At 69.5% G+C, this 12,359-nt stretch overlaps 1 protein-coding gene across 1 annotated transcript; it reads right to left on the reverse strand.

The window, feature by feature from the left end:
• Positions 1 to 9,155: 9,155 nt before the first annotated feature.
• On the reverse strand, positions 9,156 to 10,606 carry ADRA2C (adrenoceptor alpha 2C). Its single transcript, XM_054724252.1, has one exon. The coding sequence runs from the start codon at positions 10,604 to 10,606 to the stop codon at positions 9,212 to 9,214; it is 1,395 nt and encodes a 464-aa protein (XP_054580227.1). The 3' UTR covers positions 9,156 to 9,211.
• Positions 10,607 to 12,359: the final 1,753 nt, after the last annotated feature.

A 12,359-nucleotide genomic window follows, 5' to 3' on the forward strand; every position in this document is an offset into this window, starting at 1 on the left:
GCCGCCAGGCTGGAGAGAGCTGGTGGACGGGAGGCCTCCGCTGGAGGGAGCAGGGAACGCCCGCCCAGCCCGGAGGGGAGGGGAGGGACCCACAGCGCCGCCGCCGTCCACCAGAGGCGCTGTTTTGAGAAAAGAGAAAGTGAAACCCGGCCCACCGCTTGCCTCTGGATCTGTAACCCCAGGAAATGCTTCATTTACGTTTGTGTCAAAATGTAAACCTCGCCCTAACCGGTGTGGCTCAGTGGATAGAGCGTCGGCCTGCAGACTCAAGGGTCCCAGGTTCGATCCGGTCAAGGGCATGTACCTTGGTTTCGGGCACATCCCCAGTGGGGGGTGTGCAGGAGGCAGCTGATGGATGTTTCTCTCTCATCGATATTTCTAACTCTCTATCCCTCTCCCTTCCTCTCTGTAAAAAAGTCAATAAAATATATTTTAAAAAAAATGTAAACCTGGGCCCCCATATACACCCCTGTGGACCCCCCCATGGACAGCCCTCCCCCCAGGGCCCGCAGGACAGGGCGCCTCTCAGACGCTCAGCTCTGAGACCTGGGGGGGCCGGGGGCAGGGCTGCAGGGTGGCACTGACTGCCACTCGGCCTCGCGCCCATTTCTCGGGGGGGGGGGTGCGTTGGCAAGGTTGGGGCGTCTCCTTCATCTCGCTTCATTCGCCGCCCTGTTGGGGTCCTCTGTGCCAGGCCGCTTCTGGGGAGGGTGGCGGGCAGTCCGGGTCTGCCTCTCCCTTCGGGACAGCGAGCGGGCACGGCCACCTGCGGCCTCAGTGTCCACACTGGGCAGGGCTGACCCCCGGGCTGGCGTGGCCACTTGGCTGGTGCAGCTGCCAGGGCCCGGGTCTCGCTCGGCCGTGGCTGCGGGTGCTGACAGGCGTGCTTCCAGGACTGCGGGGGCCCCTCCCCAAGACCCCAGCCACCTCCCTCCTCCCGCCGCCCCTCCCTCCCCCCCCCCCCCCCCAGGACAAGCCCAGTAAACCCTGCCATGTGGCTTGTTCTGGGAACTAAACACGCTCAGGGTGGTGTGGCGGCCACAGGGCCACGTGCCAAGAGTGGCGGACGTGCCCAGGCCGCGTCCCGCTCTGCGCATGGGCGCTGCCCGGCTGAGCCTGCCCACAGGGCCAGCCCGGGGGGCGGGGGCAGGGGGGGTTGGGAACCTCGGAGCAGGCACCTGATTCATCTAAGATGCGTGGGTGACGTGATGGCAGGTCCCAGCTTTCCACAGTCCCGCCCCCGTGGCCCTGTGGGAAGCTGGCCACTGTCTGAAACGCGCATCTGATCCTGTTTCGCCGTCCAGTGGGACCCCATGTCCCTCCGCAGAAAGCCCCAGCCCCTAACATGGCTCTGGAGCGGGCACCGTGTGACCCCCCCCCCCACCTGCCCAGGCCCACCAGCTGTGCTGGCGGGCCCTGCACCTGTCGCCCTGCCCGCCCCCCCTCCCAGGAGCTGCCCCTGCCCCACAGGGCCCCCTGTGTAGCCTGCTCCCCTTCCCAACCCCCTGAGCTCGGAGAGGGCCTCCTGGAGGTGGTGTCAGGAACCTGGGGGCGGGGGGCGGAGCAGGAGCTGAGCAGGGGGGAAGGAGGAGGAGCCCAGGTGTGTTACCCCAAGGGTGAGGGCCTCCTACATCCTCAGGCCTCCAGTGCCCACAGGGGCCCAGGCACCGGGGTCCTGGCTGGGCCGCTGGCCGCCGGGCCTCACAAGTGCCCCCTAGACCCTGCTTGCCCCACCACACTGCCTGCGCCTGACACGCCAGCCTCCCGGGCCCTGTGGGCGCCCTGCGCCAGGCCTGGGGCATCATGGGATAGCAGTCAAGGACTGAATCGGGTGCCTGGCACCAGCCAATGCCACAGGGGCCCACAGACCCCTCCCTCCAGCAGGGAAGCCGAGGCAGGAAGCTGGGACACAGGCCTCAGTTTCCCCGTCTGTGAGTGCTGCTGGAGACCTAGCGGGGAAGGCGCTGCTGAGGCACAGCCGCAGCCAGGCAGCCACCAGGCAGCTGGCAGGAGCCCGGGGTCTGCGCAGCCTTCCGGAAGGCTCCGTGCCTGAGGGCGGCCTCGCCCGTGCGCCTGCCAGACCCGCGCGGGGCCATGCCACGGCCTCCCGGCTCCAGCCCCGGCCTCGGCTCTGAGCCAGGCCCCACCGCGCTCACGCTTGGAAGGTTTGCTAGAAACCTCAAAGGTCAGCTGCTCTCAGGTTTCCAGAATTTATCGATCGTGTCTGGGTTGGAAAAGGCTCTCGTTGTCCGTCTCTGTGGCCGCAGCGGGGAGCGAGAGCAGGCGGCCTCCCGGGCCACTTCTGGGCCGCGCCCCCCGGAGGGTCTGCGGCCCCCGCCCGCCCCGCCCCTGCCCCTCATGGCCCCAACCTGGTCAGGCACGGCCGTGTCCTCAGGTGCCTGCACCCCATGTCCACGAGCCAACAAGCCCGGAGCCCCCACACCCTGTGGAGGGGCCTGTGTGCCCTCCGCCCGACCCCCCGTGGAGCTGCTGGGGGCACTCGGGTCCAGCTGGCAGCGGCTTGCCGGGCTCCTGCCTCTCCCTCCCCATGGACCCTCATGTCCCTGGAGTGAGGGAGGAGGACCCCAGCCGGTGAGAGGGGGAAGCTGGAGGCGAAGATGGGGGGCCGAGGAGGGGAGCTCAGACGGGCTGGGAGTCCCACATCCAGGTCTTGGCAGCTGCCCCCCGTCATTCTCCCGCATCCCCATCGAACCGGAGGCCCCTGAGGGCAGGGCTGTGCCTCTGATGTGTTTATAGCTGATTCTCCCAACATGTATTAAGTGCCTACTGCGTGCCTGCCTCCTCGGTGTGGGGTCTGGGATGAGATAAAGCAAGATGGACTCCAGCTGCCCGGAAGGAGGCCCGTGGCCCGGCCTGAACACCCCCTCCTGTCCTGGGCCCGGCCGGGGCCCCTGGCTGTGCGAGGCTGTCCAGGGCCCTCCCCCCGCAGGGGCTGGTCCCGCCTCTGCCAGCCTGTCACCCCCAGCCCTGTGCCCAGGGCTGCAGAAGCCTGTCACCTCCCCCGATGGCCAATGTCCCAGAGCCCAGCGTTTACCCATACGCTGCCCTGGGCCTGACGCTGGGGCTGCCCTCCCCGCCCGCCCCGCCCGGGGAGCGCCCACCGAGCGCAGGCCCTGCCTCCCGCATCTCTGAGCTGCCCCCGGCTCTCCAGTGCCCACCCTGCCTCTGCTCAGACGCTGCTTCTGCCCACTTTCCAGAGGGGGAAACTGAGGCTCAGGGGCTCACCCTGCTCGCTCTGGCTCCACACCCAATTGGGGCTGGGGTGGGGGCATGACGTCACACTGTGCACCCAGCCTCAGCCACCCAGGCAACCTGCTGACGCCAGGGGACAGAGGGGCCCCGTGAGGCCAGCCCTCTGTTGTCAGAAGGGGGTCCAGCAGGCAGCCCTGGCGCCCCGGGGCCACGTCGGCCGCTGTCAGCCCGCCCGCTGCGGGCGCCCTGAAACACTGCCTTTGCTCTGCGCCTGCAGGTCACCGTCGGCCGGACAGCGGCTCCCACCTGGGCAGCGGGCCCGGGAGGTGCGCTGGGGACGGCCGGGCCGCCGGTCACTGCGCAGCACCCACAGCGAGCCGCCGGCACGGTGTTTCTCCTCCGACCTGGAGCTGCGGGAGCGGCCTCGCGGTCGGTTCTGAATAGCGGCCTCCTGTGAACCAATTAGAGGAGGACTGATTCGGCCTTAAATTCGATTTGCGAGGGCAGCGCGCTCTGGGAAGCGGTAAGCGAATTACTGTTCGCCTCCGACATTGGGCGTTCTGTCCTGGGCGGGGCGCTCTGCACCAGCGGCTTCGGGGGGGCTGCTTCTCGGAGACGCGAGAGAAACAAGCCGCCCACCTCGCCCACAGGGAGGGTCGGAGCCCAATGACGTCAACAACAAGAGGCGACACCAGCACGCGTGACTCGTGGGCGGCGTCTGACCTCACTGCTGTACAGTTCATCTCAGGGGGTTCGACGGAGACCAGCAGCGGCGCCAGCCGGGCTGCGCAGAGCCCCCGAGGCCTCAGCGCGGCTTCCCCGCCCCAGGCTGGTCTCCCTGTAACATGAGGCTGACGGACGCCGACCCCCAGGGCTGGTCCTGGGTCCCTGCGGTGGGCTGAGAGAGGAGAACAGCCCAGCACGTGGCACCGAGGCAGCGTCTGTCTCCACCCATCACCCCTGTCGGGGCTTGGTTTTCTTGTCTGTGAAATGGGAGCGTTCGTGCCCACGTGGCAGCATCGTGAGAGGGGAATGCGCAGAGCCCCTGCCCAAAGCCGCACACAGAGGGCACCCAGGCCGTCCTTGGGATCCGCAATCTGGGGCTCTCGTGAGAGGGGGCGGGGCTGTTGAATGGACCACCCTCAGGGCCTCCCCTGCTTCGGGAGGCCACGTGGTGATCCTCTGGTCTAGCAGACCTGGCGGTCAGTGAGGAGCTAAACGCGGTGGGGCGCCCACCCAGACCGGAGCGGACACAGCCGCACAGAGCTCCTCTCCAGCCCCGAGAGGCCTGCGGGCACCCAGGACAGCGCCCCCTGCAGGGCCTGGTCCGAGTCCTGAGGGGCGCAGGAGAGGAGCTCCTGGCAGAGGGCAAAGCGGGCGTTAACGAACGAAGGCCTGGGCGAGCACAGCCGGGGAGGGAGGGAGGGCGGGCGGGGCCTGGCATTGGGACCTTGGCGCAGTGGGCCCGCAGCAGCCGGCTCGTCCTGGGCAGGGAGCTGGGGTCCGCAGGGGCTGCACCGGGTCCCCTTTGCAGCCCGAAAGGCTCGTCTGGCACCGGCGCTTGACGGCGGAAGGCAGCAGAGCCCCGTGCCCACAGCCCTCCTGGCTCCCAGCGGGGCCTGGCCCAGGGAGGCAGGCTCAGGGGGGAGGGCGGAATGAACACCAATGGCTGTGGGTGCAGCTGGTGGCGGAGGCGGGGCCTCGGGGCTGTGGAAGGGGGTCCAGGTGTCCTGTGAACGCGGCAGCAGAGCCGGGTGCGGCTCTGTTTCCTTTCTCTCCATGGCTGCCAGGCAGCTCGGGTACGTGCTGCATTTTGCACTCAGCCACCAGACGAACCCCTTCACACCAGGCCTTCCGGCGGCGCGCCCCTGCCCACCTGCGTGGAGCGCCCCATCTCGACCTCACGATCCCCGTCCCCGAGGCTCTCACTGGGGAGGGGCAGCCACAAAGCCTTTGGCAGGAAGGAAACACAGCTGTGGTCCGGGGCTTTCTTTTGGGCCAGGCTTGGTGTGGACTCTGCCCCCCGGGCAGCTTTCAGAGGCACCGTGTAGCGCCCCCTGGAGTCTCAGGCTCCTCACACCCATCCTGCCATGGCCACGCCCACCTTGCCATGGCCCCGCCCCACTTTACCCTGGCCCCGCCCCACCCTGCCCTGGCCCCGCCCAGAAAACGAGTGCAGGGCCCCTGGCTCTCCCTCCCACCCTGGCCGCTGCACCGGAGGCTCTTAGCAGCGCAGCTGGTCCAAAGGAGGGGAGTAGGGGGCCTGGTGAACCCTGGGCCCTCATGACAGAAGGAGGCCTCACCTGGGTCCCTCCTTCTCCCCAACTTCTCAGCTCCCACCCTCGCACCCTGTGAGCCCCACCCACGGCCACATAATGCCCCACGGAAGCCCCCCAGCAAGCAGGGGAGGCCGCCCACCCGTGCCCAGGGAGAGCCGTGGCCGGCGCGTGGGTAGGGGCCTGCGGGGTCCCGCTCGGGGCTGTGGAGCCTGGCCCGCCCCTCAGCCTGGCTCCTCCCACCTGCCCTGGCTCCTCCCACCTGCCCTGGCCTGGGGGCTGCGGGGCTGACAGCCCGCGGGGAGGCGGGCGGGGCTGACAGCCCGCAGGGAGGCGGGCGGGGCTGCGGCGGCTGCGGCGCCCTGCGTTGTGATGGAGGCTGTGGGGAGCCGTGGGCCCTGCCGCGGATGTGCTATAAACACACGGGAGGCCGCTTCCTCGCCAGCGAGCCGCACAGCCAGCGCCTCCCGCGGCCTCGCCCCCCGGGGAGGGTCCAAAGCCCGGAGCTGCGTCCCCGTCTTCCCGACTCCGCCCCGGGAACCGCACTGTGTTCTGAATTCCGTACTGAGCTGTCAGGGAATATTTTGGATGATCTTTTCCTCCTTTTCTACCAGCTCAGTTGAACTAGAATACAGGGATTCACTTACACAAATGCATGCGTGTCCACCTCGCTGGAACCCCGGCCGTGGGGCCTGGGCCGGTTCAGGTGCAGGCCAGTCTGCCCACTGCGGACCGCCTTCCCGGATCTTCTCGTGGGTGGTGGTGGTGGTGGTGGTGGTGGTTTTAATTTTGCCTGAAGTCTCCTGTCCCCGAGGGGAAGCCCCAGGCAGGAGGCAGCTGTGTTCCAGCCTCCAGCGGAGGCCAGGGGCCGCGTCCCGGGCGGCGGGAGCTGGGCCTGGCACAGGCGGGCAGAGCCGGACACTCTGGGTCTGCCCCCTGCACTGCCCGTCCTGGGCCAGACGGCCAGCTCCCGCCTCAGGGTCCTCAGCCACAGGCCGGTGCTGACAATGGGCGTCTCGAAATAGACGTGAAGCGGCGAGGAGGCCACCGCGTGGCTGGACGGCAGCACAGACGGTTGGACAGAGGTCGGGCCCTGCTCTGGACGGCAGGGACCTCCCGACGCCTGGCTCCGGGACCACAGTGGGAGCAGACAGTGCTCAGGAGCCCGGGGGTGGGGCATGTCAGCACCCCACGCCATCCACGCAGACAGCGAGACCAGCAGCCGCTGGCCCCGTTCCCGCGCAGAGCGGGGTGGGAGCGGCCTGGATGCTCTTCCAGCTGAAAGCCCTCTCAGGGCGGCACTCAGGATGGAGTGGGAACAGCTGTCGCTGAATGGGGACGAGGCGCCACTGGCTGCCAGCGGCCCAGCGACGCCCCCCCCCCCCAAGGTGCCATTCCTGCGGCTGGGGAGGGAAGGAGCAGGTGTGGACACGCTGCCGGGCGCGCCCTGCCCCTGTGGTGGACCGGGGGTCCCTGCCCCCGCACCCGAAGGCCCTGCAGCTCACAGGCCACACCAGTGGCCGCCGTGCCCTCCAGAGGTCACCCACGGCCTCCAGGCGGCTGGCATGTTGGACCACAGACTGGCAGGCTTGGCAGATTTCAAGCAATGCCCCCCCCCCACTTCACAGGAGGGCACTGGGACCAGAGGGGGCACGGGGGTGCTGGGCTAGCTCAGCAATCCTGCAGCAAAGCCAGGCCTCCCACACGGACACCCCTCCAGGCCCCGCCCAGCGGAGAGGGGTCAGAGCTGTCCCCCTGGGCTTAGTGGGCCATCCCCCCTCCTCTCCCCTCCCCCAGGTCTGGCCTCTCCGCCTGTCCCGGAGCCTGAGCACAGGTGTGAGGGAGCCCACGTGAGTCAGTGTGGACCGTGGGGGAGCGCTCGGCCAGTGGGCGGATCCTGAGGTGATGAGGTGATAACTTGGGGTGATGAGGCCGGGATCTGCACAGGGGTTGGGGGTTCTCCAAGGGACAGCGCTGGCACGGGGCCCAGGAAAGGGGTGTGCCCTGGCTCCCGCTTCAGGGGACGAGGGCTTGAGGATGAAAAGCAGGACCCAGGGCTGACCCCTTCCTGGCCCCCCCAGGCCAGACAGAGGGGTGGTGATTCAGGACAGAGCTGAGTGGGCAGGGGATGGCGGCGAGGGGCGCCCTGGAAGGCCAGGCGCAGTGGGCAGGGGGCGGAGCCTCGCCAGCGGGTTCCACAGGTGAGCCCCTCCAGGGCACGTGTATGCCCCCCGTAGTGCCAGGTCCTGCTCCTGCCCCCCTACCCCAGCCATCCCAGCTCCAGGCTCCATGGTGGTGACCCCTCTAATACTTCACTTGCTCCTTCTAGCCACCCTCCTCAAGCCTCAGTGGGGGGGGGGGGGGCATGAGGGTGAGCTGCGGGGGGGGGGGGGGGGGGGAGGCCGGCTCAAATGCAGGGGGTGGTAGGAGGGCCGGGCAGGCTCCAGCCCCTCCCCCCAGGGCCGCCATGTTCACAACAGTAAGAAGTCGGCCAAGGCCCCGGGCGGGGAAGAAGGGATTGAAGGCTTGCCTCGGCCTCAGCGCCACCCGAGACCTGCTTCTAGGCCGGTGTCCGCAACCTGCGTCCTTCAAAGGACCCAGCTAAGGGGGTGGGGGGGGCTGCCCACAGCTGGGGGGCAGAACCACAGCCCAGGCTGCCATACCCCCTCTTCCGCTGGGAAGGGGCTGCCAGGCCAGGGCAGGCACTGGTGGGCGCAGGGGCAGGAACGGAGGCGGCGAGGACAGGTCTCCAGGGTCTACCTATGGAATCAATGCGGGGCTTCCCTTAGCCCCGTGGTCGGCAAACTGCGGCTCTTTGGCCCCTTGAGTGTGGCTCTTCCACAAAATACCACGGCCTGGGCGAGTCTATTTTGAAGAAGTGGCGTTAGAAGAAGTTTAAGTTTTAAAAATTTGGCTCTCAAAAGAAATTTCAATCGTTGTGCTGTTGATACTTGGCTCTGTTGGCTAATGAGTTTGCCGACCTCTGCCTTAGCCGGTCACAGCACACGCGTTCTGCGCACAGGTCTTATATGTACATAAAGCATTTGATTTAAAAGAAAAAAAGACACCCCACACACACTTCTCGTGCGAGGGGGCAGGTTGGGATCTGGGGACCTGAGTGTCCTCCTTCACCCGTGGGGGGCGGTAGGCCGGTGCTAGTCTGGAAGTTACCCCAACCCCCAGCCGGGGCTTAAGGACCGACCGATGCACTCAGGGCTTAGATTACAAAGGTTTATTTAGAAAATAGTTTGGTTGTTGGGGGTGTCGTTTTTTGGCAAACATTTCCATACTTTCAGTGACCAAAGGTGGTCAGTGCCTCCCAGACAGGCCCCCGGTCCTGGGAAGTCAGCCCTTGCTCGGAGGTGGGTGCGGGGGCGGTGCGCGTCTGGGGGCGTTCTCACCGTCTGGAAGGTTGCAAGCGCCTCTGGCTAAAACCCCGACCTAACGGCTCCCCGGGGCAGGGCCCCCTGAGCAGGATCCAGGCCTGCAGTCTCGCAAGCAGCCCCTCGCTGAGAGGGGAAGGCAGAGGGGCTCCCCTTTCTCCTCCCCGCTCCCGGGGGCGCTTGGGTCTCATCAGTCCCTGCGCCTGCCCTGCGCCCTGGAGGCCAGTCCATCCCTGGTTCTCCGGGAATCGAGCCACCTTTCTCTGGGGGCCACGCCTGCCCGCCCGCCCCCTCCTCCCGGAGCCGCCCAGGGTCTCCGCGCCCGGCGGGGCGCACCAGTCACTGCCTGAAGCCCCTTCTCCTCCGGCGGAAGAGGATGTGCTTGAAGGAGCGCCGGAAGTCCTGGTTGAACACCGTGTAGATGACCGGGTTGAGCGAGCTGTTGCAGTAGCCGATCCAGAAGAAGAACTTGAAGAGCGGGTCCGGCACCTGGCAGGCCTCGCGGCAGATGCCGTACAGGCTGTAGCTGAAGAAGAAGGGGGACCAGCAGAGCACGAACACGCCCATGACCACGGCCAGCACGAAGGTGAAGCGCTTCTCGCGCGCCTGAGCCACCTTGCGGCGGCACACGCTGCTGCGCGCCCGGCGCCGGCGCGACAGGAAGAACTCGACGGAGCGCGAGCTGGCGCGAGACAGGCGCCCGCTGGGACCGGGGGACCTCGCGGCGGCGGCGAGCGCGCCCTGCTCGGCGGGCCCGGGAGCCAGCGCGCCGGCGCCGCCCTCGCCGGCCTGGCCGTCCGCGCGCTGCCGCCCACCTCGCCGCACCGCCCCCCGCCGCCGACGCCTCTCGGCCGCCGCGCTGCTGTCCTCGGGCTCCACGTCCGCGCGCGGGCGGCGCGGGGGCGCGCAGTGCCCGTTCTCGCCCGCGCCCGTCGGCGCCCCGAGCCCGTTCTCCGTGGTGGGCGACGCGCCGTCGGGGCCGGTGGTTGTGTGCTTCTCGCTGAGCGTGCGTGTGCGCAGCTTGGCCACGCGGTAGATGCGCGCGTAGACCAGGACCATGATGAGGCAGGGCGCGAAGAAGGAGCCGATGCAGGACGAGAGGATGTACCAGGTCTCGTCGTTGAGGCCGCACTGAGGGTAGGCGGCGCCGTCGGGCTGGCGGTAGAGCGAGACGAGCGGCGGGAAGGAGATGACGGCCGAGATGAGCCACACGGCCACGATGGTGGCCTTGACGCGGCGCGGCGTGCGCTTCAGGTTGTACTCCACGGCCTGCGTCACGGACCAGTAGCGGTCCAGGCTGATGGCGCACAGGTGCACGATGGACGAGGTGCAGAAGAGCACGTCGAGCGCCAGGTACACGCCGCACCACACCTGCCCGAAGTACCAGTAGGCCATGAGCTCGTTGGCCAGCGAGAAGGGCATGACCAGCGTGGCCACCAGGATGTCCGCCGAGGCCAGCGACACCAGGAACAGGTTCTGTGGAGCCCGCAGCGCGCGGCTGGTCAGCACGGCGATCACCACCAGCACGTTGCCCACCACGGTGAAGACGATCAGGAAGCCCACCACCGCCGCCAGCCCCGCCACGGCGCCCGCCGAGTACTGGCCCGGGGGCGGCCCCCAGGCGACCCCCGAGGCGTTGGCGGCTCCCCCGCTGCCCCACTCGCGGGCGCCGCTCGCGTTGGGGCCCGCCGCCGCCGCTGCCGCCAGCGCCACCGCCAGCGCCGGGGACGCCATGGTCCTCCCGTGAGCTACGCGGTCCCGCCAGGAGCCGGGGCGCAGCCGCGGCAGCTCAGGAGCCCCCCAGCCCGGGTCGGCGCCCGCATCGCCGCCTACTCCTCGGGCGCGCCCACCGGGAACCGCGGCGCCCCGCAGCCGGCCCGCGGCCGTGTTGGCTCCGCAGGCGAGCGGCGCGCCGGAGAGCGTGGCTGCCGGCTCCCCGCAGCTGCCGCGCGCGTTAGTGCAGAGCAGGAGGCGCCCGGAGCGGGCGGCGCCGCGGCAGCGGGGGGAGGGGGCAGGTCCCGGGGTCCTCGCGGCCCCGCCCTCGGCCCGGCTCACGGGGAGCGCCCCGGCCGCGAGGCCACGGCGACGCGGCACCCGGTCGGGCGGGCCTCGGCGGCCCCACGGCCCCGGCGCCCGGCCGAGGCGCAGGCTGCAGGCGGCGGCGGCCCGGGCGCTCCGCCTCCCATTCGGCCGGCTAGGGGTCGGCGCACCGGGGTGCGGGCCGCCGCTCCTCCGGGCCCCCACGCGCAGCCTCCGGCTCCAACTTTACTTTCCCGGGCAGGGCGCCGCCGCGCGTCCGTCTCCAGCCCCTCCTCCTGCTGCTCCCGGTGCGGGCGCCCCCCGCAGACAGCGCTGGGCCGTGCGGGCGCCGCCTCGCTCGCCCAAGCTGCGCCGCCGCCACCGTCGCCTCCTCTCCGCCGCCGCTGAGCTCTCGGCGCGAGTGCAGCCGCCGGGGCTCGGCTTCCAACTTGGGTAGAGTTGCGGGGCGGGGCGGGGCGCGGGTGGGCAGGGGCGGCCTGGCGGGCACGCCAGCGCCGCCGGCCCGGGGGGAGCGGGCCGGGAGCCGGAGCCCGCGGCCGCCTGGGCGAACCTGCCTGCGCGGCGGCGGGGAGGAGTCGGGGCGGTGGCGCGGGGCGCGCGCTCGGCGAGGGCGCCCCCTCCAGGGCCGTCTGCAGTCTGCGGGACGGGCTGAGTGCCGGCGGCCTGCGCGGTGAGTCCCCCAGTCCTCTCGGATGCAGGAGCCTCCGCATCCCCGCCCCGGCACACGCACACGCGGGCACGCACACGCGCGCAGCACCGGCCGGCTGGGGTCTGGCCTGAGCGGAGCGCCCGCCTCTCGCTGGCTGTCCTCTGAGCGCGGGGTCCAGCCCGACCTCTGCGCGGGGCTCCCAGGCAGAGCCACCCGGCCCGGCCTCCCCCTCCTGCTCCAGGAATCATGACGCGGTGCCTGTGGAGCCTGGGCAGGCGCCCAAGCGCTGCGCCCATGTTGGCGGTTGCCGTTCAGGTCTGGTGCCTGTGGCTCTGCTTTGAAAGGGCGAGGGGATGGTCAACAGCCTCCACCTCTGACCAATGCCCTGACGGAATCGCCCCATGACGGGCGGTTTTGTGTGGGTGTCATTCCTGCTGGCTTAGGGGCGAGTTGTTGGGGTAACCCCGCTTACCCCTGACCCAGATCCCTGTTCATTGACCCGCAGATGTGCACGGTCATCCCCCCACCCCCACCCCAGGCCCGTGCTGGGTGGTCCCTGCCTCCAGGGAGACAGGCTTGGGGGGAGGGGGGAGTTCCGGGGCCACCGGAGGACCTTTCCTCCCCCGGACCACACCCAGGAGGGCTGCTGCTCTCCCTCTCCTCAGATGGGGGGGAGGCATTTCTGGGGGGAGGGTGGGGTACTCTGGCATGGCAGGGAGGGGTGCGAGCAACCCCTAACCCCAGCGATGCCCAGAACTGGGAATGGTTTGCAGGCGGATTCCCTCTTCTCTGAGCTCC

The sequence above is a fragment of the Eptesicus fuscus genome, chromosome 2, assembly GCF_027574615.1.
Source record: "Eptesicus fuscus isolate TK198812 chromosome 2, DD_ASM_mEF_20220401, whole genome shotgun sequence".
Lineage (NCBI taxonomy): Eukaryota > Metazoa > Chordata > Mammalia > Chiroptera > Vespertilionidae > Eptesicus > Eptesicus fuscus.

What these genes read in the sequence shown, in the direction of transcription:
- ADRA2C (XM_054724252.1), bottom strand. Translation starts at nt 10,606, where the DNA reads ATGGCGTCCCCGGCGCTGGCGGTGGCGCTGGCGGCAGCGGCGGCGGCG.